This window comes from Castor canadensis, chromosome 13 (genome assembly GCF_047511655.1).
Source record: "Castor canadensis chromosome 13, mCasCan1.hap1v2, whole genome shotgun sequence".
Taxonomy (NCBI): Eukaryota; Metazoa; Chordata; class Mammalia; order Rodentia; family Castoridae; genus Castor; species Castor canadensis.
In genome coordinates this window covers 50808549-50834559 of record NC_133398.1, presented here as the reverse complement: position 1 = coordinate 50834559, position 26011 = coordinate 50808549, and the positions used below count along the sequence as shown (strand labels likewise).

At 35.1% G+C, this 26011-nt stretch overlaps 1 protein-coding gene and 1 pseudogene across 1 annotated transcript; both read right to left on the bottom strand.

Annotated features, from left to right (window-relative positions):
* Positions 1 to 2261: 2261 nt before the first annotated feature.
* LOC109690493 (interferon alpha-2-like) lies at positions 2262 to 18093 on the bottom strand (annotated as a pseudogene).
* A 3861-nt stretch (positions 18094 to 21954) lies between these two features.
* On the bottom strand, positions 21955 to 22542 carry LOC109688794 (interferon omega-1-like). The gene has a single exon (XM_020167391.2). The coding sequence runs from the start codon at positions 22540 to 22542 to the stop codon at positions 21955 to 21957; it is 588 nt and encodes a 195-aa protein (XP_020022980.2).
* Between the last annotated feature and the right edge of the window lie 3469 nt (positions 22543 to 26011).

Below are 26011 nucleotides of genomic sequence, written 5' to 3'. Positions count from 1 at the left end.
TTTTTTCCAGAGTGGTTGTACTAGTTTACATTCCCACCAACAGTGTAAGAGGGTTCCTTTTTCCCCGCATCCTTGCCAACACCAGTTGTTAGTAGTGTTGCTAATGATGAATATATTGTACCTTAATGAGACAAACACCCTGTATTATTTTGTCTTTCTCTTCCCTCCCCATCTCCTGTTATCCAATGACTTTCCGTGGCATCTTCCTACATAGACTCAATGTATTTTTGTATTTTTTACACTCTATCATTTTCTTTTATTCTCTTTCTTCCCCTATCATATTCCCCTGAAACAATACTGTTACAACATGTTTTACGCACACACACCCACACTCACATAGGATCATGTTTATATTTGTGTATATGTTTAACCTTTGGATCTATCTTCCACATACGAGAAAAATGACCTTTGTCATTTCTGAACCTTTGTCTTTCTGAACCTGGCTTCCTTCACTTAACATGTGAAGGAAGGATCTATCTTCCACATACGAGAAAAATGACCTTTGTCATTTCTGAACCTTTGTCTTTCTGAACCTGGCTTCCTTCACTTAACATGATGATCTTCAGTTCTGAAAACTACATAATTTTCTTCTTGTGTATGGCTGTATTATATTCCATTATACATATATATATATATATGTATATACAAATATGTATATATCATATCATATCGTCTTAATCCACTCATCAGTTGTAGGGCATCTGGGTTATTTACATAGCTTTGTTATGGTGAATAGTTCTACAATAAACATGGGTGTGCAAGTGTCTCTATTGTATCATGACTAACATTCCTCCTGATATATTTTCAGGAGTGGTAGTTTTGCTGGATTATGATATGACAGTTCTATTTTCAGTTTTCTAAGGAACATCCATACTGCTTTCCATAGTGGTTGTACCATTTGTTGAAGAAACTGTCTTTTCTCTAACATATGTTTTGGGCCCTTTGTTGAACATTAAGTTGCTGCAGCTATATGAATTTATCTCTGTCTTCTATCCTGTTCTGTTGGTCTTGTCTGCTTTTATGCTAACATAATACTCTTTTTATTGCAATGGCTCTGTAGTATAGTTGGAAATCAGATATTTTGATACCTCCTATGCTACTCTTTTTGCTCAGGATTGTTTTGGCTATTTGAGGACTTTTGTGCTTCCATCTAAACTTTATAGTTGATTTTACTATGTCTGAGAAGAATGTCATTAGAGTTTTGGTGAGGATTGCATTGAACACATAGATTGCTTTTGGTAGTATATCCATTTTCACAAAATTGATTTTCACAATATTGATTCTGCTTATCCATGAGCTTGGGGGAGCGGTCTTTCCATCTTCTGATGTCTAAGGTAACTCTCTTCTATCTTTGTTTTCTTTTTTCTCCTCAAACTAGAGGTCAAAGGGCATCAAAATCAGTTCAAGGCTTTTTCTCCTTCCACACTCTGTCCTTACATGACCAGCACTATTGCCCAGCTTTCATTTGTCACATATGAACCTTCAGGCACTATGTTTCTTTTAAATTGCAAACTCTTATGTCCAACTGGCAATGGACATTTGCACATAGGTGTCTATCAGTCATCTTCTACAGGATAGCTCTACTTACATTTTTAAGTCCTATGTCCATACTACAGTCTCTTTCTAAGAGAACTTCAGTGTTTTTCCTTTTTTAATTGCATCTGATATTAACTAAGTATGATTATTGTGTTTTAGGCTTATTTTCCATAAAAACAAAGATAAAAGAGATCTGAAGGGCCACATACAACCTGGCAATGATAAAATGATCTTTTTCTTACAATTTAAATCTAAAAATGACAAGTAAATCAATTCTACCACTAAGTTTTTAATCAACTCCATAATCAGGCTTGATATTACTTTTTAAAGAATAAACAAATGATAAAACTTTAATGAAAAAATCATAATAATAAATTGACTATATATAGAGTATTCTTGTTATGTCAGCCACAATTTTAAGGTACCCATGAGATTTTATGAACAAAATAATTATTTAAAAAACAAGTATTAAAATAAGTAAATTAATAAATTTGCATGGTCATCTATAAAGAATAAGATATTGCATAATATTCTAGAAAATCTGACAATTTAATTAAATTTATGTCACAATTATAGAACAAAAGAGACTTTTAAAAATTGTTTATACATTTATTCATATGTGTTTACATTGTTTGGGCCATCTCTTCCCCAAAGAATCTTTGAAATGGCAGAACTTGTGTACAGTGTATTAGTTAATAAGAATCATTTCCATGTTGGACCAGGTTTCATTTCTCACTCCTTAAACTTTCTTGCAAGTGCGCTGAGGAAGAAAAGGATCTCATAATTTCTACTCTGACAACCTCCCAGGCACAAGGGCTGATTTTCTTCTCTTTCAGGTGGAGAGGGATTCCGTGGATGTATTTCCTTACAGCAAGTATGGAGTCCTCATGTATCAGGGGAGGCTCTTCTTCTACCACTTCTGGAGCCAGTCAATCTTCCATGTCATTCAACTGCTGAGAGAGGCCAGTGCAGAATTTGTGTGGCAGGATCTTCTCTACACAAAGCAGAGGAGTCCTTTGTGCTGAAGAGGTTGTAAATCTGCTGGATCATCTCATGGAGGTCAGAGATTGCTTGAGTCTTCTGAGACTGGCGGCCATCAAACCTCTCCCTGGGGGATTCCTACAGACAGGAAAAGCAGAGATCCTCTTCATTTGTCCCAGTACTATTAGGCCCTCCTGTTCCCCAGGCTATGGATATGAGGAAGATCACAGCCCAGAGAGCAGGATGACCTGCAGCTGAGCACCACCAGGACTACCAGTAAAGCAAAGTCAAGGCCATTGGGGATGCTGCAGATGCTGCTGGCCTGCCTGAGGTGGCAGGCCACCTGGACCTTTACCTCTAGCTCTCTGAAAACTCGCTTTGTGTGTATATGTTAAATAGCAACCTAACTACTTTGCATTTCTATATGTCACCTCCATTACTCTTGACTTCCTTTATGCATTTGCTATATGTGTTTTGGATCGGTGTTTCACAACCATTTTTTTTTCATTGTTTACCCCCTCCTTTGCCTCCAGACCTTTTTTTGTTTTATTATTTTATTATTCATATGTGCATAACATGCTTGGGTCATTTCTCCCCCGTGCCCCCACCCCCTCCCTTACCAACACCTCTGCCCCCTCCCTCTCACCCCCACCCCCTCAATACCCAGTAGAAACTATTTTGCCCTTATTTCTAATTTTGTTGAAGAGAGAGTATAAGCAATAATAGGAAGGAACAAGGGTTTTTGCTTGTTGAGATAAGGACAGCTATACAGGGCATTGACTCACATTGATTTCCTGTGCGTGGGTGTTACTTTCTAGGTTAATTCTTTCTGATCTAACCTTTTCTCTAGTTCCTGTTCCCCTTTTCCTATTGGCCTCAGTTGCTTTAAGGTATCTGCTTTAGTTTCTCTGCGTTAAACAAATGCTAGCTAATTTTTTAGGTGTCTTACCTATCCTCACCCCTCCCTTGTGTGCTCTCGCTTTTATCATGTGCTCAAAGTCCAATCTCATTGTTGTGTTTGCCCTTGAACTAATGTCCACATATGAGGGAGAACATATGATTTTTGGTCTTCTGGGCCAGGCTAACCTCACTCAGGATGATGTTCTCCAATTCCATCCATTTACCAGCGAATGATAACATTTCATTCTTCTTCATGGCTGCATAAAATTCCATTGTGTATAGATACCACATTTTCTTAATCCATTCATCAGTGGTGGGGCATCTTGGCTGTTTCCATAACTTGGCTATTGTGAATAGTGCCGCAATAAACATGGGTGTTCAGGTGCCTCTGGAGTAACCTGTGTCACATTCTTTTGGGTATATCTCCAAGAGTGGTATTGCTGGATCAAATGGTAGATCAATGTCTAGCTTTTTAAGTAGCCTCCAAATTTTTTTCCAGAGTGGTTGTACTAGTCTACATTCCCACCAACAGTGTAAGAGGGTTCCTTTTTCCCCGCATCCTTGCCAACACCTGTTGTTGGTGGTGTTGCTGATGATGGCTATTCTAACAGGGGTGAGGTGGAATCTTAGCGTGGTTTTAATTTGCATTTCCTTTATTGCTAGAGATGGTGAGCATTTTTTCATGTGTTTTTTGGCCATTTGAGTTTCTTCTTTTGAGAAAGTTCTGTTTAGTTCACTTGCCCATTTCTTTATTGGTTCATTAGTTTTGGGAGAATTTAGTTTTTTAAGTTCCCTGTATATCTGGTTATCAGTCCTTTGTCTGATGTGTAGCTGGCAAATATTTTCTCCCACTCTGTGAGTGTTCTCTTCAGTTTAGAGACAATTTCTTTTGTTGAGCAGAAGCTTTTTAGTTTTATGAGGTCCCATTTATCTATGCTATCTCTTAGTTGCTGTGCTGCTGGGGTTCCATTGAGAAAGTTCTTACCTATACCTACTAACTCCAGAGTATTTCCTACTCTTTCCTGTATCAACTTTAGAGTTTGTGGTCTGATAATAAGATCCTTGATTCATTTTGAGTTAATATTGGTATAGGGTGATATACATGGATGTAGTTTGTTTTTTGCAGACTGCTAACCAGTTTTCCCAGCAGTTTTTGTTGAAGAGGCTGCTATTTCTCCATCATATATTTTTGGCGCCTTTGTCAAAGACAAGTTGGTTATAGTTGTGTGGCTTCATATCTGTGTCCTCTATTCTGTTCCACTGGTCTTCATGTCTGTTTTTGTGCCAGTACCATTCTGTTTTTATTGTTACTGCTTTGTAATATAGTTTGAAGTCAGGTATCATGATGCCTCCAGCATTGTTCTTTTGACTGAGTATTGCCTTGGCTATTCATGGCCTCTTGTGTTTCCATATAAATTTAATGGTAGATTTCTCAATCTCTTTAATGAATGTCATTGGAATTTTGATAGGAATTGCATTAAACATGTAGATTACTTTTGGGAGTATAGACATTTTTACTATGTTGATTTTACCAGTCCATGAGCATTCGAGGTCTCTCCACTTTCTATAGTCTTCCTCAATCTCTTTCTTCAGAAGTTTATAGTTTTCCTTGTAGAGGTCGTTCACATCCTTTGTTAGGTTTATGCCTAGGTATTTGATTTTTTTTGAGGCTATTGTAAATGGGATTGTTTTCATACATTCTTTTTAGTTTGTTCATTATTAGTGTATAGAAATGCTAATGATTTTTCTATGTTGATTTCATATCCTGCTACCTTGCTGTAGCTATTGATGATGTCTAGAAACTTCTGAGTAGAGTTTTTTGGGTCTTTAAGGTATAGGATCATGTCATCTGCAAATAGGGATATTTTGACAGTTTCTTTACCTATTTGTATTCCTTTTATTCCTTCTTCTTTCCTAATTGCTCTGGCTAGGAATTCCAGTACTATGTTGAATAGGAGTGGAGATAGTGGGCATCCTTGTCCGGTCCTGATTTTAGAGGGAATGGTTTCAGTTTTTCTCCATTAAGTATAATGCTGGCTGTAGGTTTGTCATATATAACTTTTATAATGTTGAGGAACTTTCCTTCTATTCCTAGTTTTCTTAGAGCTTTTTATCATGAAATGGTGTTGGATCTTATCAAAGTCTTTTTCTGCATCTATTGAGATGATCAAGTGGTTTTTGTCTTTGCTTCTGTTAATGTGGTTTATTACGTTTATTGATTTTCATATGTTGAACCACCCCTGCAATCCTGGGATGAAGCCTACTTGGTCATGGTGAATAATCTTTTTGATGTGTTGTTGAATTCGGTTTGCCATTATTTTGTTGAGGATTTTTGCATCAATGTTCATTAAGGAGATTGGCCTTTATTTCTCCTTTTTGGAGGTGTCTTTGCTTGGTTTTGGGATAAGTGTAATACTGGCTTCATAAAATGTGTCAGGTGGTTTCCTTCCCTTTCTATTTCATGGAACAGTTTAAGGAGGGTTGGTATCAGTTCTTCTTTAAAGGTCTGATAGAATTCAGCAGAGAATCCATCAGGTCCTGGACTTTTCTTTTTGGGGAGACTCTTGATTGCTGCTTCAATTTCATTTTGTGTTATAGATCTATTCAGGTGATTAATTTCCTTTTGGTTCAGTTTTGGATGGTAATATGTATCTAGAAATCTGTCCATTTCTTTAAAATTTTCAAATTTATTTGAATATACGTTCTTGAAATAGTCTCTGATGATTTCCTGGACTTCCATGGTGTTTGTTGCTATCTCCCCTTTTGCATTCCTGATTCTACTAATTTGGGTTTTTTCTCTCCTCATTTTAGTCAGGTTTGCCAGGGTTCTGTGGATCTTGTTAATTTTTTCAAAGAACCAACTTTTTGTTTCATTAATTCTTTGTGTTGTTTGGTTTCTATTTCGTTGATTTTAGCTCTTATTTTTATTATTTCTCTCCTTCTATTTGTTTTGGGATTTGCTTGTTCTTGTTTTTCTAGGAGTTTGAGATGTATCATTAGGTCATTGATTTGGGATCTTTCAGACTTTTTAATAGATGCACTCATGGGTATAAACTTTCCTCTCAGGATTGCCTTTGCTGTGTCCCATTGGTTCTGGTAAGTTGTGTTTTCATTTTCATTGACTTCCAGGAACTTTTTAATTTCCTCTTTTATTTTATCAATGATCCATTCTTCATTAAGTAATGAGTTATTTAGTTTCCAGCTGTTTGCATGTTTTTTGTCTTTACTCTTGTTGTTGAGTTCTACTTTTACTGCATTGTGATCAGATAGTATGCACATTATACTTTCTATTTTCTTATATTTGCTGAGGCTTGCTTTGTGTCCTAGGATATGATCTATGTTGGAAAAGGTTCCATGGGCTGCTGAGAAGAATGTATATTGTGTAGAAGTTGGATGAAATGTTCTGTAGACAAGTAGATCCATTTGATCTATTGTATATTTTAGATCTTGGATTTCTTTACTGATTTTTTGTTTGGATGACCTATCTATTGATGATAATGGGGTGTTAAAGTCTCCCACAACCACTGTGTCAGTGTTAATATATGCTTTTAGGTTTTTCAGGGTATGTTTGATGAAATTGGGTGTGTTGAGATTCGGTGCATATAGGTTGATGATTATTATTTCCTTTTGGTCTATTTCCCCTTTTATTAGTATGGAATGTCCTTCTTTATCTCATTTGGTCAATGTAGGTTTGAAGTCTACTTTGTCAGAAATAAGTATTGCTACTCCTGCTTGTTTTCAGGGCCATTGGCTTGGTAAATCTTCTTCCAGCCTTTCATACTAAGCATATGTTTATTTCTGTCAGTGAGATGGGTCTCCTGTAAGCAACAAATTGTCAGATCTTCCTTTTTAATCCATTTCATGAAGCGGTGTGTTTTGATGGGTGAATTAAGTCCGTTAACATTAAGTGTTAGTACTGATAGGTATGTGGTGATTCTTGTCATTTAGTTGTCTTAGTTGTTTGAAGGTTTGATTGTATTTACCTAAGTTGAGGTTACTCTATACTTTCTTGCTTTTTCTTTTCCTGTGGTTTGGTGCTGCCTGCTTTTTCATGGTTAAGTTGGGTGTCACTTTCTGTGTGCACAATCCCTTGAAGAATCTTTTGTAGTGGTGGCTTTGTGATCACATATTGTTTTAGTTTCTGCTTATCATGGAAGACTTTTATTGCTCCATCTATTTTGAATGATAGTTTTGCTGGGTAGAGTATCCTGGGGTTGATGTTATTTTCATTCAGTGCCCGGAAGATCTTACCCCATGCTCTTCTTGCTTTTAATGTTTCTGCTGAGAAGTCTGCTGTGATTTTGATGGGTTTACCTTTCTATGTTATTTGTTTTTTCTCTCTTACAGCCTTCAATATGATATGATATGTAATGGGGTAGTTCTATTTTGATCTGGTCTGTTTGGTGTCCTGGAGGCCTCTTGCATCTGTATGGGAATATCCTTCTCTAGATTTGGGAAATTTTCTGTTATTATTTTGTTGAATATATTATGCATTCCCTTTGCCTGCACTTCTCCTTCTTCAGTGGCCTTGATTCTCAAGTTTGGTCTTTTGATGGAGTCAGTGAGTTCTTGCATTTTCTTTTCACAGGTCTTGAGTTGTTTAATTAATAGTTCTTCCATTTTTTCTTTTTCTTTTTTTTATTATTTTATTATTCATATGTGCATACAAGGCTTGGGTCATTTCTCCCCCCTGCCCCAATCCCCTCCCTTACCACCCACTCTGATCCCTCTCTCTGCCCCCCACCCTCTCAATGCCCAGCAGAATGTTTTTTCTTTAATTAGCATTTCTTCTTTGTATTCTGAGATTCTGTCTTCTGTTTGTTCTGTTTTGCTGGATTGGCCTTCTGTTTTGTTTTGCAGTTCTGTTTCATTCTTTTTCCTGAGGTTTTCCATATCCTGGGTGGTTTCCTCTTTAATGTTGTCTATTTTTGTCCTGAGTTCACTTATCTCTTTATTAATTGTGTTCTGTATTTCACTTTGGTGTTTACACAGTGCTTCTATGGTTTCCTTTATTTCTTCTTTTGCTTTTTCAAAATCTCTATTTTTGTTGTTTTGAATTTCTTGAGTGACTCCTGTACATTTTGGTTGACCTTATCCAGTATCATCTCTATAAAATTCTCATTGAGTACCTGTAGTATGTCTTCTTTTAAATTATTCTTCTGGGCTTCATTGGGTTCTTTGGCATCGTTTATCTTCATTTTGTTGGAGTCTTGATCTGAGTACCTGTTTTCTTCTTTTCCCTGTGGTTCCTGTACTAATTTTTTGCTGTGGGGAAACTGGTTTCCCTGTTTTTTCTGTTTTCCCATCGTTGCTCTTGATGTTGTTATTGTCCCTATACTGTGTGCCATTAAGTACTTTATGTCTTATAATAATAGCACTAATAATATTTAGAATGGAAGGGTGAGAGGGGATGGAAAGCAAAGAAGTTAAAGGAAAAGGGAAGAACAAATAATCAAGTAGAAAAAAAACAAAGAAACAAACAAAAAAGTTTCAAAGATATAAACAGGGAGAGACAGTGTACTAATCAATTGTAAGCTGAAAAGGCATTAGAGAGATAGAGAGAGGATTGAAAATAAAAAATAAAAAGAATAAAGATTGGAATAAAAATAAAATATAAATAAAAGAAAAAAATATATAAAATAACATAAAACAAAATGAAAAATAGAAAAAAAATCCCTCCAAGTTCAAATGCAATGAAGTTTCAGTCTTAATAATTTTGGTGTCTGCCTCAGCCTCCAATCCTGGAGATGGTGCCTCAGTTGTTGTTCTGTAGTTGTCTCATCAAAGGGGATGTATAAAGTAGAACAAAACTGCACACAGTCAAGCCTCCAGACCTTTTCACATGTTTTTTTTTCCTAATTGTAGCTTCCATTAAAGTTTAATTACATCAATATTCAGTATAGCCATTTTTGTACCTTCTGTATATCTTTTTATACATAAAAAGCTTTAGGCTTAATATTTTTATTCAATCTACTGTTAAAGTGATTGAATGCAAATTACAAACTGAAAGTTAAGCGTAAATGCTATTGACATTTAAAGGTTTAAAACATCTTTATTATTATTATTATTATTTTCTTTTTCTTTTTCTTTTTTTTGTAGTACTGGATTCAAACTCATGGTCTTGTGCTACCTAGTCAGGTGTTCTACCACTTGAGCCACACTCCCAGTTCTTTGTGTTTTAGTTATCTTTTGAACAGGGTCTTGCATTTATGTTATCATGAGTCTTTATCCTCTTATTTATGCTTCCTGTGACAGGATGACAGGAGTACACCATGTGCCAAGGTTTTATTGGTTGATGTGAGGATCTCATGAACTTTCTGCCTGAGCTGAACTCAAACTGCAGTCTTCTAATCTCCACTTCTGGATTAGCTGGGATTACAGATGTTAGACACCATGCCATCATACACTGAACAACAAATTTCAATGTAGATAGAACAGCCTTACATTGGAAGAAGATGACATATAAGACTTTTATAGCTAGAAATGGTAAGTCAACAGTCAGCTTCAAAGCTACATAGGAGGACTGTCTTCTTAGGGGATGATACAGCTGGTAACTTTAGTGAAGCCAGTCCTCAGTTGCCACTCAGTTAATCCTGGGTCCATGAGGAATTATATTAAATCTGCTTTGCCTATGCTCTATGAATAGAACAAAAAGTTTAAATGACTTATCATCTACAAGAAATTATAGATAGCAGCTCATCTCTTTACAACATGGTTTGCTCTGCATTTTAAACCCACTATTCAGAACTAGTGCTCAGAAAAACAATGGTTTTAAAAGAATTATTATTCATAGACATTGTGTCTGAAAACCCCAGACCTGGAATGGAGCTGTACAATAAGATTAGTATAGTTTTTATGCCTGCTAGTACAGCACGGTGCACATGGTGGATGGAGTAATTTTTCCTTTTAAACCTTATCAGTTCATAAATACAAGATTATAAGGCTATAGCCACAATAGATAATGATTTCTTTGCTGGATCTGGTCAAAGGAATTTGAAAACCTTCTGGAAAGGTATCACCATTTTAGACAGCACTATGAACATTCATATTTAATAGGAGGAGGATAAAATTAGTAACATTAATAGGAGTCTGGAGGAGGTTGACCTTAAACCTGTGAATGACTTTTAAGAGTTGAAGACATAGGTGGAAGAGGTAATGCAGGTATGGTGGAAGAGGTAATGCAGGTATGGTGGAAACAGCAAGAGAGATAGAGACAGAAGTGGAGCCTAAATATATGACTATATTTCTTGAATCTCATAATGAAATTTTAATGGATATAGGATTGCTTCTCAGGGATGAGCAAAGAAAATATTTTCGTATGATGAAATCTACTCTAGTGAAGATGTCATGAACATTGTTAAAAGGCAACACATAATTTAATATATAATATAAACTTAGTTGTTAAACATGAAATAGTGTTGTATTTAGGAGGATTTGAAAGAAGTTCTCCTGTGCATATAGTGCTATAAAGCAGTGTAACATGCCATAGACAATTTTTTCATAAAAGAAAGAGTCCATTTATCTGGCAAACTTCATTGTTGTGTCACCTCAACCTTTAGCAACCACTACCCTGATCAGCCAGTAACCATAAACATTTAGGCAAGAGCCTTCACCAGGAAACTATTAGGTGTTACCAAAGGCTCAGGTGAATTTTAGAATTTTATAAATGAGTATCATAATGACATTTTCATATGTGCCCCATTACCCTCTCTTTTCCCCCTTCCTCTCCCATAGGCTCCTCCAACAGTACCCCTTATATGTTCATCTTTGGGTTTTTTGCATCTAGATTTTCATACCCTGGAAAGTGTGTGATATTTGTCTTTCTGAGTCTGGCATATTCTTCTGAATAAGATAACCTCCATTTCCATCTATTTTCTTGCAAATGACATATTTTAATTATTCTTTATATTTGAATAACCATGTACATATATATCACTTGTTTCTTTTTAAAACTTTATTAACATATTATTGGTGTGTTGGGGTACATTGTGATATTTACAAAGATGCTTGCAATATATCTTTGTTAGATTTGCCCCTCCATCATTCTCTTTTATGCTGCCTCTCCTCTTAGAAAAGTTTCAACCAGGTCTCATCATTCTATTTTCATACATGAGTGCATATTTCTATCATATTCACCCTCCTTCGCCCTTTCTTTATGCTCTCTCCCCTCCCACTGGTACCAACCCCAGACAAGACCGGTTTTACCTTCCTGTCCTTTATTTTTGGAAAAAGACATTTTTGTTTGTTTAAGATAAGTATACAGGGAGTTTCATTCTGACATTTCCATGAATATATGTATTATATTCCAAATTGGTTCATCCATCCATCATTCTGCTTGCTACCTTACTCCCCTTCTTACAGTGATTTCAACAGTTCAAATGTTCTATAGTTATTCTTCTATAGAGAGTACAACTATATTCACCTTCATTTCCTTCCTAACCTTCCCCTTCCCATTAGTGAGCCCTTAGCGTGACCTGTTTTTCAATCCTGTCCTGTTCACTGTTCACAGTGATTTTTGACTTGGTATTATACTTGTATATACATTGTGCTTAAGTCTGTCTTAATCCACTCCACTGAATTTCCTCTCCCTTTCCCCCAATCCTGTGTGTTGTTTAACACTTTTTAGGGTGTTTTGTTGTGTCTTGTTCCTACATAGATGTGATATATTTCATTATTATTCACTTTCTATCAATGTTTTCTTCTTTTCCTCCTTCCTTAGTCTCCTCTAACAGTCCCACTTTTGGAAACAAGGTCTGTATATATTTATATGTATAGAAGATAATGCTTGTATTTGTATTGGATATATGTTCCACATATGAAAGAAAACATGTGACCTTTATCTTTCTGAACCTGGCTAACTTCACTTAAGAAAGTGTTCTTCAGTTCCATTCATAATGACAAAATTTCATTCTTCTTTATGGTTGAGTAAAATTCCATTGTGTATAAATACCACATTATCTCAATCCATTCATTAGTTGTGGAGCATCTTGGCTGCTTCCATAGATTGGCTATTATGAATAATGGTGCAATAAACATGGGTGTGCAGGTGTCTTTATTGTAAACTGACTTACATTCCTTTGGGTATATCCCTAAGAGTAGTATTGCTGGATTATTCATCTATTTATGGACACTCCTGAGCATATGGCTAGGAGTGGAATTTCATTATCATATGCTACTTGCATTCTTAGTTGTTTGTTTTGCAGTACTGGGATTGAACCTGAGCTTTGGGGATGCTAGACTAGCGTTCTACCACTTGTGCCTGATCACTGACTTTATTTTAAATTTTTTGAGGAATCTCCATTGTGTTTAGTGGCTAGATGAATTTGCATTCCCACAAACAGTGTATAAAGATTGCCTTACCCCTGCATTCTTGCAGCATTTGTTAATGTTTGGTGATAGCCATTATAATTGGGTAATATGGAATCTCATACTTTTGATCTGCATTTCCATTATGGTTAAGGATGCCAAAATTTTTTCATGTATTTATTGTCCATTACTACCTCTTTCAATAAATGTGTTCATTTGTCCATTTGTTGATTAGCTTATTTGTTCTTTGCTGTTCAATTTTTTGAGCTGTTCATGTATTGTTGAGACTAATCCCTTACTACAAAAATAGCGAACAAACATTTTCGCCCATTCTGCAGTCTGTGTCTTCATTCTAGCAATTCTTTCCTTTACTGAGCAGAAGAACTTAATTTGACCCAATCCCATTTGTCAGTTCTTGCTCTTATTTCCTGAGCTGTTGGAGTCCTACTTAGAGTCATTGCTTATGCCGACATCTTGAAGTGTTACCCGTGTGTACCTCCAGTGGTGTGTGTGTATTTCCATATAAATTTTGTTTTTTTCTACTTCTTTAAAAAATGTCACTGGAATGTTTATGAAGAATACATTGAATATGTAGATTGCTTTTGGTGATACAGTCATTTTCAGAGTATTAAATCTGCCAATTCATTAACAAGGGAGGTATTTTCACCTTTTGGTGTTTTCTTTGCTGTCTTTTATTTTCTTCACAGACCCTTTCCACCTTCCCAGTTACCTTTACTTCTGTGTAGTTTTTAGGCTATTATGAATGGGATGGCTTTCCCAGTTTCTTTCTTAACATGTTCATTGCTGGTACATTGAAAATCTGCTGCTTTTGTATCATGTTATTTTGGTGAATGACTTTATCATATCTAAGGATTTTCTGGTAGAGTACTTAGGGTATTTTAATATAGGATCATATTGTCTGAAAATTTTTGCGACCTTTGTGCCATTCATTCCTGATTCTTGGAGAAATGCTCTCAATTTTCCACATTCAGTTTAATGTCATGTTTGTCATGTATGGCCTTGAATTTTTTATTCTATTCCTAGTTTCTTCAGGGAATTTATCATGAGGGGATGTTGTCTTCCACTGGGGCTTTTTCTGCATCCACTGAGATGTTCATGTAATTTTGGTCCTTGATTTTGTTTATTAATTTCTATATGCTGAATCATGGTTGCATCCTTGAAATGAAACTTCTTGATCATGGTGCATGATCTTTTTAATGTGCCATAGAATGTGTTTGCAGGTATTTTTTGAGAATTCTTTCACCCATTCTCATAAAGGAAATTGGTCTGAAACTTACTCTTCTTCTTTTGGTGTCAGAGTAATTATGGCTTCATAGAATGAGTTCAGTAGCATTTCTTCCCTTTCTATTTTATGCACTAAAGCATTGGTGTTTTACTGTAAAGGTGTGTTTGAATTCAGCAATGGATCTGTACACTCCTAGGATTTTCTTTGTTGGGAGATTGTTTATTACAGCTTCAATCTCATTGCTTATTTTAGATCTGTTTAAATGGTTTATAGCCTCTTGAATCAACTTTGTAGGTCATGATAAATATCCATTTTTTTCTAGATTTTCCACTTATTGGAGCATAAGCTTTAAAAATATTCCTTAATGATCTTCTGGATTTCAGTTGTAGTTGTTACAGTATCCCCCTTTACATCTTAAACGTTACTGATTTTTGTCTTCTCTTTCATTTGGTTATTTTGGCTAACGATCTGATAATCTGGTTCATCTTTCCAAAGAACCACCTCTTTCTTACATTGATGTTTATTGCTGTTTTAGTCTCTAGTTCAGTAATTCAAGCCTGTCTTTTATTTTTTCTCTCTCTGTACTCGTTTGGGTTTTGTTTGTTCTTAAGACCTTGAGGTGCATTGTTAGGTTATTTGAAATCACTCAGAGTTGTTAATGTAGACACTCATAGCTATAATCTTTCTTCTTAGAACTGCCTTTGCTGTATCACATAGGTTCTAGTATGTTGTATATTCATTTTCATTTTATTCTAGGAAATATTAAATTTCCTCCTTGATTTCTTCAGTGACTCACTGACAAGCAGGCAAGGATACCACTTGAATCACTCTGCCAGCCTGCTTTTCAAAGACTCACTGATGATTCAAATGTCTATTGTTTAATCCTTTTATGTTTTTATAGTTTTATACTTTCCTTGATGTTGATGTCTAATTTTATTCCACTATAATATGATAAGTTACAAGAGATTCTTTAAACTTTCTAATATCAGTTAAGACTTGCTTTATATCCTAAGATTTGATTTTTGTCATACTTTTATTGAATACATTTTCTGTGATTTTAGTTTGTATCTCAACTCCTTTTTCTACCCCTGGATTTTTTTTTTTTACTGTGGTCCCCTGATCATATCCCAGAGTTCTTGAAAGTTATTGCCACACTTATTTTTTTATTAATATCTGAATGGAATAGTTACTTGATTTTGTCTTCAACCCTTGATACTTTTCTTTCTGTTTTTTGTACTCTACTGACAATGCTTTCAGTATCAATGGGATTTTTTTTTTTTGAGGAATGGAGTTTTTCATTTCCACCTTTTCCTTTTTTTTTCCAGAAACTGAATTCCTTTTTTGAATTTCCCTTTTATATTTCTCAAGAATTGTTAGAATTACTTTTCATCAATAAAATACTTTTTAATGAAGAAAAGCAAGTCTATTAGTTGTAATGCTGTTGAATACAAACATAGAGTATTTTATAGTGTAAAGATAGCTTTTATATTGACTGGGAAACTTAAAAATCTATATGACTGATTATTGTGATATTTGTAATTATCCTTTTATGAACCTACAATACCTTCAAGGCTTGCTTGAGCCAACCTACACATGAGAGTTGAGACTTTATAAACCCAGAAAGAGACCTTACTGGAAAACTTCATGACATTGGGTTTGGCAATAAACTCTTCAATATGACACAAATACACACAGGAATCTAAGGACAAAATAGATATAATAGACTACATAAAAATTAAAAATTTTTTGAACCAAAACCACAATCAAAAAACTAAAAGGATAACATCCAGAATGGAAGAAAATATTTGCATATCATATATCTGATATAGATGTAATATCCAAAATATATATGGGTTCCTACCATTAAACAATCAAAAATAAATAACTCAATAAAAAGGGGCAAAGAACTTGAAAAGGCATTTCTTCAAATAAGACATTAATGGAAGATGAGCATATTACTCTTCTTTGAGTCTTTGTATCTTCCCCAAATTCCTATGAGACAATCGATATCCACATTGTGGTTATATTTGGAGGTGGACTTTTAGAAAGTGATAAAGTCATGAGGACCAACCCTCATAAATGATATTAGTGCCCTTTTAAAGCATCCCTAGTGATCAATATCCCTTACTCCCATGTAGGATACAAGCTACCATTTATTGAGCTAGGTAATACATCCTGTCTAAATACTGAGTCTGTCAGCACCTTGATCCTCCCAGTTGACAGAATTGTAATATTAATTTATGTTATTTATCAATTTCATACTTCATGATATTTTGTTATAGCACTGCAAATGGACTAAGAAATATGTGATGTTGACATGTTCAACGTTGCTAACCATTAGCAGATGTAAATCAAAATCACAATGAGATATCAGCTCACATCTACCAGGAAGTGTACTATCAATAAATCAAAACAGCAAGTGTTGGCAAAGGTATAGGTTTAGACCACTTGTGCATATGTTGGCGAGAATGTGTAGTGGTGCAGCCCATCCACAAAAGCAAATGATATGATGTTCCTCAAGAAAAAAAGTAGAATTTCCACACTCAGCACTTCTAATTCTGGGTATGGATCCAAAGAATTAAAAGGGATACTTGATGATGTATTTGTAACACTTACATTCATAATAAAAGTGCTTATAATAGTCAAGAGTTAAAAGTAGCTCAAGTGTGCACCAATGGATAAATGAACATGAAAAACATGACTTATATTTAATGGACTATTATTCAGTCTTGTGTGTATTACATTATACAGAATGGGATATTTTCTCAGCCTTATAAAATAGACTATTATTTTGTCTTATGCTGTTATTCACCAAAATGTAATGTAGGCAAGTAATGGAATATTATTAATCATTATTCATACAGAAACTACAATATCATTAAACCCTGCAGACATTATGCCAAGGGATACAAGTCAGTCACACAAAGACAAAAAATATATTCTTCCACTTATGTGAAGTAGCTAAATAAGGTAGAATAATAGATGATAGATTCTAAAGGGAAGATAGGCCAAAATGGTAAGTTGATATTTAGTGCATGCAAAGTTTTAATTTTGCAAAATGAAAAAGGTCTGGGAATTAGTGGAATAACAGAATGAATATATTGTGTTATTCAGTTTTCTGTCATATGACAACCTGAAAGTGGAAAGGGTTTGGAGGTTTCAGTCCATTATTGGCTGGATTCATTATTTTGGGTCTGGGAAAAACAGAGCATCATGATAGCAGAAGCAATTGTTGGAGGAGGTTGTACATTTCCTCATGACAAGATATACTTCTCATTGTTATGGCACCAGGGACATTCATCATCCAACTAGGCCTTACCTCCTGTTAGTCCATTCAGCTGTGAATTCATCAGTAACTCATAGATGAAGTTAGAGCCCTCATGATCCAATCATCTTTCAAGAGCCAACCTCGGAAAACTGTCTCATTGAGGACCAAGGATTCTACACATGAAATTTCACAGGACATTTCAGGTATAAACCATACCATATAATTAATTAACACTATTGAACTGTGTATCTTAAATGTTAAATCAATAGATTTTATGTAAGGTATATCTTATCATATTTATTAATTTTTGTTTTCAACAAACATATGATGTTTATACTTCTTTATGGGATATAGTATTGTAATTTGGCTTGTGTAAACAACCTTTAATTATCAAATCAGTGTAACTGGTATTTCTCCTCAAATGTGTTCGTTTCTATGTGTTCAGAGACTTCAAAACTCTTCTGTAATTATTTCATGAAAAAAATAATAAAATTAATTTTGTGTATTCTATGGAAGTTTTGTAAAATTAATTACTATAGATTTCATTTATTTTAATGTGGTATGGGATATTAGAGCTTCCTCCCTCCCTCTGTCTTCAGGTACCTTTTACCACTCTGTCTTTGTCCCCACATTACCCCCCATCCTTATCCTCTAGTGGTCTCTAGTCTACTCTTCACTTTTATGTGACCAACATTTTTAGCCTCACTATTAAGAAAAGAAAATGGATATTTTTCTTTCTCTGCCCATCCATCCACATTGTTCTAAATGACAACATTTCATCTTATTTATGACTAGGTAATATTGCATTGTGTGTATATACTACCTTTTCAATATCTTTCTTTCCATTGACAGACATCACAATTGATTCTGTATCTTTGCTATTGTGAGTAGTTCATCAATAAACATGGGCATGCAGCTATTTCATTGAAAAGTTATTTTAGTTTTGGTTTATTTATCTTATAGTGGGATAGTAAACTCATATAGTAGTCCTGTTTTCAGGTTTTCTTGAGGAAGCTCCATAGTGTTTTCAAGAAAGGCTCTTCTAATCTAGATCTTCAATAAGCATATATAACTTTGTGCTTTTATATGAATTCTTATCAGGATTTGAAGTTTTTGTCTTTTTTGTAATATCTACTGTAACTGGGTGAGCTCATTTTTTTAGTTCAATTTCCCTAATTGTTAGTGGGATGAAATACTTTTGATATACATATTGGATATTTTTGTATATTCATTTGAGAAATGTAAATTAATATAATTTGTCCATTATTTAATTAAAGTACTTTTTCATTTCTGAGTTTTCTTCATTTCTTATGTATTTTAAATATTAACCAAACTTTTGGATGAAAAGTTTTAAAATATTTCCCCCCATTTTGCACATTGTCTCTTAAACCTATTGGTTATTTCCTTTTCTATGTAGAATCTTCTACATTTCACACGTAATCCCACCCATCTATATTTGCATTTGTTGCCTGTGGGTTAGGATCCTTATCTAAAAACTTTGCATGCACCAGTGTTTTAAAGTGTTTCCTCCATGATTTCCTCCAGCAGTTTGGTAATTTTGAGTCATTCATTTGTGTCTTGGTCCATTTGCTGTTGGTTTTTGTTGCCAGTGAAGGATAGAGATCTAGTTTTATTCTTCTTTATATGTATAACCACTTTTCCCAGCATCATTATTGAAGAGACAGTTATTTGTCCAATGTATATTCTTGACATCTTTGTGAAAAATCAGTTGGTGTTATGTTGTGGGTTAATTTTAAGTTTTTCTATTATATTCCGTAGGTTCATGTGTCAATTTTCTTAACACCACCATGTACTTTGAGTAGAATTGCTTCGTATAATCTTTTGAAATCCAACATTGCAGTACCTCCAGCTTTGTCTTTGTTCAGGATTGTTTTGGCTTTTCTGGATCTTTTGTGGTTTAATGAACCTCCCAATGAGATCGCATGTGGATTCTTTAGGTATTGACTTAAATTTTCTGTAAATGTGTGTTATGTCCAATTGATCTATTGTATAGTTAAACACAATGAATTTGGTTAATTTTTGGTCTGTGTGATCTGTCTATAAAAGAAAGTGGGGTATTAGAGTTCCCAGCTATTATTTTATTGAAATCTTTTCTACTAATGTTTGCTTTATTTAATTGATGCTTCATCACGGAGTGCATATGTGTTTGTAATTGTTATTTCTTCCCATTGAATTAATCCCCTTTTCATTATGTACCAGCCTTCTTTCTCTTTTTTTATTGTTTTTAAGTTAAAGTCTATTTGATCTAAGCCGAGTTATTACTATTCACTTTTGCTTTTCAAGTTTGTGGAGCATCTTTTTCCAACTCTCACTTTAGGTTATGTGTTTCTTTACACATATAGTGAGTTTCTGGTATGCTACATATAGTTCATTTTGTTTTTTGTCTATTCAAAATTCTATATCATTGATTGAGGAATTTGAGACACTTTTATTAAAGCTTATGATTGATAATAGGGCTGGAGACATGGCTCAACTGGTAGAGCACCTGCTTTGAAAGCTCAAAGTCCTGAGTTCATATCCCAGTACCACTAAAAAAATAAGAGGTTATTATTGAAAACTAAGAATTTATTCCTACTGTTTTGTTGTTCTATTGTTTAAAAATACTGTGTCCCATTTTTTATCTCTTATTGTGTATGTTGGTAGTCTGGTGTTTTACTTAAGAAGTAGGGGTTGGTTATTTTCTCTTTTTTCATTTGTGTGTCTTCTTTACTAGTGACTCTTATCCTTTTATGTGCTTTCATGATGGTAGTTATCATCCTTTTATTTCCAGATGCAGGATTCCTTTAAGTATTTGTTGTAGTTCAGGTTGAGTGGTGGTGAATTCCCTCCATTTGTATTTGTCTTAGAAAGTATTTCTCCTTTATTTCTGAATGGTAGCTTTGCTGGGTATAATGCTGTTGGTTGGCAGGTATTGTTTCTGTCAGAATTTTTCATATGTCATCCCCTTCCCTCATGGCTCATACAGTTTCCATTGAGAAATCTGCTGTCAGTCTAATGGTGTTCCCTTAAATGTGCCTTGGTCCTGTGTTCTTACTTGGGGCTTTCCAATATCTCTCTTCATGTAGAAGTTCTGACAACTCAAGTATAATATGCTTTAAACCAATCTATTTGGTATCCTTTTTCTCTCTTGAACCCAGATGTCTACATTTTCCCCAAGGTTATGGATATTTTAGCTATTATTTCATTGAAGAGGTTTTTATGACTTCCCTTCCTTTGGTCTTCTGGAATGCCCATAATTCAAACTTTTTGTTTAATAGTTTCCTATATTTCTCAAAGCCTTTCTTCATTTTCTTCCTTTCTGAATCTTTCCTTCCTTTGATCCTTCTTTCCTTTCTTTATTCCTTTCTTGACTTCCTTCCTACCTTTTCTTTTTTTTCACCTCATTGGGATATATCAAATGACTTGCCTTCAAGTTCAGAAATTCTTTTTTTTCAGCTTTAACTAGTCAATATAAACTTATTTGATTTACTGAGCTTTTCTACCCCAAGATTTCTGTTTCATTCATTTTGATACTCATCTCTTTTCTGAATTTCTCATTTAATTTTCAGTTCTAAGATTTCTGCTGTGCTCTTTTTCATACTCTCTAATTGATGAATTTCTCACTCATATCATGAATTGCCTTCTTTTTTTGTGGTACTGGGGCTTGAATTCAGGGCCTTCACCTTGAGTCACTCCACCAGTCCTGTTTTTCTGAAGAGTTTTACAAGATAAGGTCTTGCTGCACTATTTGCCCAGGCTGGCTTTGAATCATGATCCTCCTTATCTCTGCCTCCCGAATAGCTAGGATTACAGGCGTGAGCCACCTGTGCCTGGCATGAATTGCCTCTTTATTTTATTTGTGGTCTCATTGTATTCTCTGATACCTCATTGTGTTTCCTTTGAACATTGCTTTCAAAATTGTTTTTCAGAAATTTCATTAATTTCCTTTTCTTCTGCAGAAGTCCATCAGAATTTTCACTTTCATGTCACCAAAGCACACTGAAAAGGAAGTCTACTTTTTAAAAAAAATACCTCCAGGAATTATTCATTCAAAAACTTCTAGTAAGAGATAATTTTTCTTAATTTCTCTATACCATTTAACTGAAGTAAAACAAGCATTAGTAATTATTGTTTATCTCCTTCACACTACTACTGAGAGCTCCAAACATCAGGAACAGCTTTCCTTAGTCACATTTATTTCTTGAAATAATTGCCATGATCTGACATTTACTCAATTTACAGATCCATGATATCAACAAATATTACCATTGTGTCTTTACTTCGTTTACAAAAAAAGTTGATAAGTTTGTTTTATAATAAGAAACATAAGAAGCTTTGGTGATATGAGTCATATTAATAAACTAGATGCACAGTGAATAATATGTAACTATAAATATTTTATTAATTAAAATGGAATATAAAGATGAACATGTTCTTACGTGCATAACATAGACATGTTATAAATATAACACAGAAAAAGGAGTGGAAATAATAAATTATTAAATAAATAAAATCAGTCACATTATCTGTCAGTTACTGGTGACCCTTGAAATGAACATTTTTGACATATACTAGCTTAATATTATTAAAGTACTTAATAACAGCATTTGCTAAATTTAAGTCCATGAAATGTGACTAAAGCAGAAATTAGAGTCTATAAAATCACCAAAAGTACATGTGCAAGACTGAGCTGTCAGAATTGTGAAGGAGAATCTTTTCAAGATGATGCCAGGTCTCCATCCTTTCTTGTTATCTTTTCATGCAACTTTGCTATTGAGGAGAAGGCTCTCATGATTTCCACCCGGACGATTTCCCAGGCACAGTCACTGTATTTCTTCTCTTCCAGGTAGAGACGAATTCCCTGGAAGTATTTCTTTAAGTTCAGTGTGGGATCCTCAGTTGCCAAGACAGATTCTTCCTCTCCCATCACTGGCACCAAGCAGGTCTTTACATCTTTTAGCTGCTGATGGAGTCCAGTGTGGAGTTCATTCAGGAGGGTCATGTTCCAGGCAGCAGAGGAGTGCATTGTGTGAAAGAGGTTGGAGATCTGCTGGAGTATCAAGTGGAGGACAGACATAGCCTGAACCTTATGGAACTGGCTACTATTCACTATCTCCCGGGGGAACTGGAAGTCCCTTCTGTCCTTCAGACACAAGAGAGGGGAGATCCTCTTCATTTGATCCAGTGTGTCAAAGATCTTCCTGCTAAGCAACACAGAGTTCTGAGGCAGGTCACAGCCCAGAGATCCAACAGGTCCATAGCTGCACAGCACCAGGAGAGTCAGTAGGGGGAACAGGAGGGCCATGGGGAATTGAAGATGCTGCTGGTCTGCCTGAGTTGAGAGCTCAGTGAACCTTGCCTCCTAGGTTCTGTGAAGACTTTCTGTCTATGCATGGCTTTTAAGAAGTAGGAAACATAATTTTCATTTTCTGAACCTATCTCTACACTTTTACTTCCTTTTTTGTTTTCATTTATGTGTTCTCTGTATGGCCTAAAACATAAGTCTAATATACTAATTTTTCATAGAAAGTGAATTTTCCCCATAAACTTCAGATAGGTCAATCCAAATGGACTTCTCAATCCAAAGAGAAGCATCTATGGCATAAAGTGAAATGTATACACATGTGTAAACACTCATCCACACATGCACATATTTGTATATACATATGTACATATATATTTCATATATAAATAACAGTTTTTGTTCCAGAAAAAAAATTTTATTCCTGATCTTCACCTTCAATTTTACCTTCCTTCCTTTATAAGGAAAGCCAGGTCCCTTAACCTTATGGGTTTCTGCAATTGAGAGGGGATTTGCCATACCTTTCAGGGAAAATAAACTGTTTAAGATTAAGAATGGTATTGGTTCCTATTTTATTCCCTTTGGAGGCTGATGATTACTGGGGAATGATCTTCTTTGGTGTTTCTCTCCTTCTAGAACACATTCATGTAGGTTCATGTGGTTGTGCTTCCCTGGGGTCCCATGGTCAGGATTTATGCAGACATTGCCCCTTGTGTCCATCATCTTCTTACCAAGGTCAACCATGCTGCTCAAGCTACAACAATTACTTGTAGTCTGAATCCTGGTTGTTTTCACATGTGTGTAGGTGTTGACTCCAAGGCATTGTCATTTCCTCAGATCCAGCTCACTCACAGATTACATCTAGACCCTGTGCTGTAGAATGACAATTGTCCTAAGCTCACACTCTTCTATTCCCAATGACTTCAGATCTCATTCACTAAAGTTGAGGTTTTCTTGGTTCCCCAAATAATAAGACCTAGAAGATCATTGCTCTTGTCACTGGTGTTTATGTGAAGAGCCTTTGTTTCCAATAGTGATCCATGTTCCCAGGTGTCAAATGTTGAGATTTCTCAGATGCTTGTAGCAACTGTTTGTTTTGTCTGTGTTATTGGGAAAATTTTCCAATTTTTGTCTTATTTTTAGTAGACCATTGCTCTTTTATGTTAAATACAATTTTTATAATCAACACTTAAATGATGAACATTTGGTCAGCTTGTAGTTTCTGAGGTGGACAGACAATATTCATTGATGACAGTGACCTTCACTGGTAGCTTATTACAGAGGAAGTTGTAACCTCCAGATGTTTTCCAGTCATGCTGATTCTAGTAGTGTTTTTGCACCTGTCTCTGTTTAATACTATCAATGCACTGTAGAGAGGTCCAGACTATTCAGTCAGGGAGATATAACATTTAACACTTTACTAATTTATAAATTTTCATTTTAATTTTTGTACCTTCCTAATAGTCTAAATTTGACCTTCATTGTCAAAAGGGCAAATATAAATTAGCAAAATTCAATTCATCAGTCTTGTGAACTGTTGGCTATGGTAGGAACAAGACTGATGGCCAATGCTAAAAAGCACAAAGCCAGGAAAACGGCTGCTTCTGACTGAGGCTCAAAGAAGAGCCTCTGCTATGTCTGAGTTCTCCCTTAGCTTTCTTCGCGTGACTTTATTCTCTTTTAATGGAGAAGTGATAACTTTGAGGAGAGAAGGGAGGATCAAAACAAACAACACACAGGGGACCAGTTACCTGACTCCAGTTAGTAGAACACTAGCCCTGCCTGGCAGGGTTTTGGATATAGCCTTGCCTGAACATTGCACCTCGTTAATAATCCACTCAGGCAATGAAAATACTGGTTTCAGAATCCTAGAAATGAAAAAAAAGGGAGACTTACATGATCTCAAAACTTTGCTGTTAATCTGGATAACACTGCAAATAATGAAATTCTAATGATAGCAACAAAAATTACAAAAATTATTGCATACTAACTATAGAACAACCAATGTTCTAAGGTCTTTGAACGCATTTACTATGCCCTATAAATAGCTCTATTCTTGTTAAGGTCATGTACACAACTTTAGAGAGAATAACTCTGGATAGATGAATTATTTCAAACACACCGATGATCCAAGGTCAAAACTTTAGGAATAATTTTGATAACAGCTTGTCTGGAAGGGTCCATTAAAGGAAGTGAAGAATAGAAATTGGCATGGGATTTATGATGCAAGAAGAGGCTACATTGTGAAATCAATAGAACAGAGACGTCGTCAGGCAAAAGAGTAACCTCAAATTCAAAGTGTTGTTGTTCATTGTTTTGTAGGGCAAGGGAATGTGTTTTTTGAGATAATGTTAGTTCTGCTACGTTCTAGAGAAAAGTAAATAGATCATTTTTAACTCTAGAGAGGGACATAATTCATAACAAAGAATCCTGATTGCTGGATTTGGTCCTTGTGTTTGGCTGCCTTGGCCAGTAGGTGGCTTCTTTCTTGGTAAATATTTTAATAGCCTCTAGGGTAAAAGGGATCCAGCTTTCTGTTTTCTTTTAGCTACAGATGCTATTACATCATTGTAGTGGGGACATACCCTCACTTCCAAATATATCTACCAAGAGAGGGGAAACACCCTCTCATACGGGAGATTCTATCGAACTCAAAACTTTCAATTTCTGCTTTCACTTGATGATTTGTATACTTTAAGGAAAATTGACAGTGAAAAACCAAGTTGAAAGAGGAAGCAGTTGTATGAATGAATAAGGCAGGTTAGTGAGGAGTGAGGAGAGCACCTGGGGGTTTTTGCACTGGGGAGGTAGGACACTGTTGTGATATGAGAGTAGAAAGCAGAGAGAAAAGGGGAGTGTGGCACATATAGGAATTCTCAAATTAGATATGTGTGTGTATTCACACATATATGTATATTTTATGTATACTCTATTAGTCACTATTGGATATACTGTATTCTTTCACATAGCGTGTATATGACTATTAATCGATGTTCAAGATATTTAAAACCATCAATTTCTAATTGAATATTAATCAGAATTATCATCAGTGTCAAATGTATCTAATACTGACTCTTCTCCAGGAAGATTATCCTTTTTCTTTTTCTTATTTTTCTATCAGTTAGAGAGGAATAGGATGAGTTTGCTCTTCTCATACAGACCTATATGAAATACAGATGTATGAAAAGACAAGAAGTAGTCACCACTACTAATGCCTTCAGCCTGCTAAGCAGTCTGCAAAGCACTGCTAAGAGCTTTCGGTGGTTTCATACTGACAACTATAGGAATGTTTCCATCTTACTTTACATTTGTGAAAACTGTGGCTCAGGTGGGGCAAATGAATTACCAAGGTTTCAAATTATGTCCTGGCGGAATCTAGTTTGTGCCAAGCATACGTTGTTCACTAGAAGTATTTGCTTGTTTCATATTTTGAAATTACAACAATCTTATTCACCAAACTACACATTCTCCT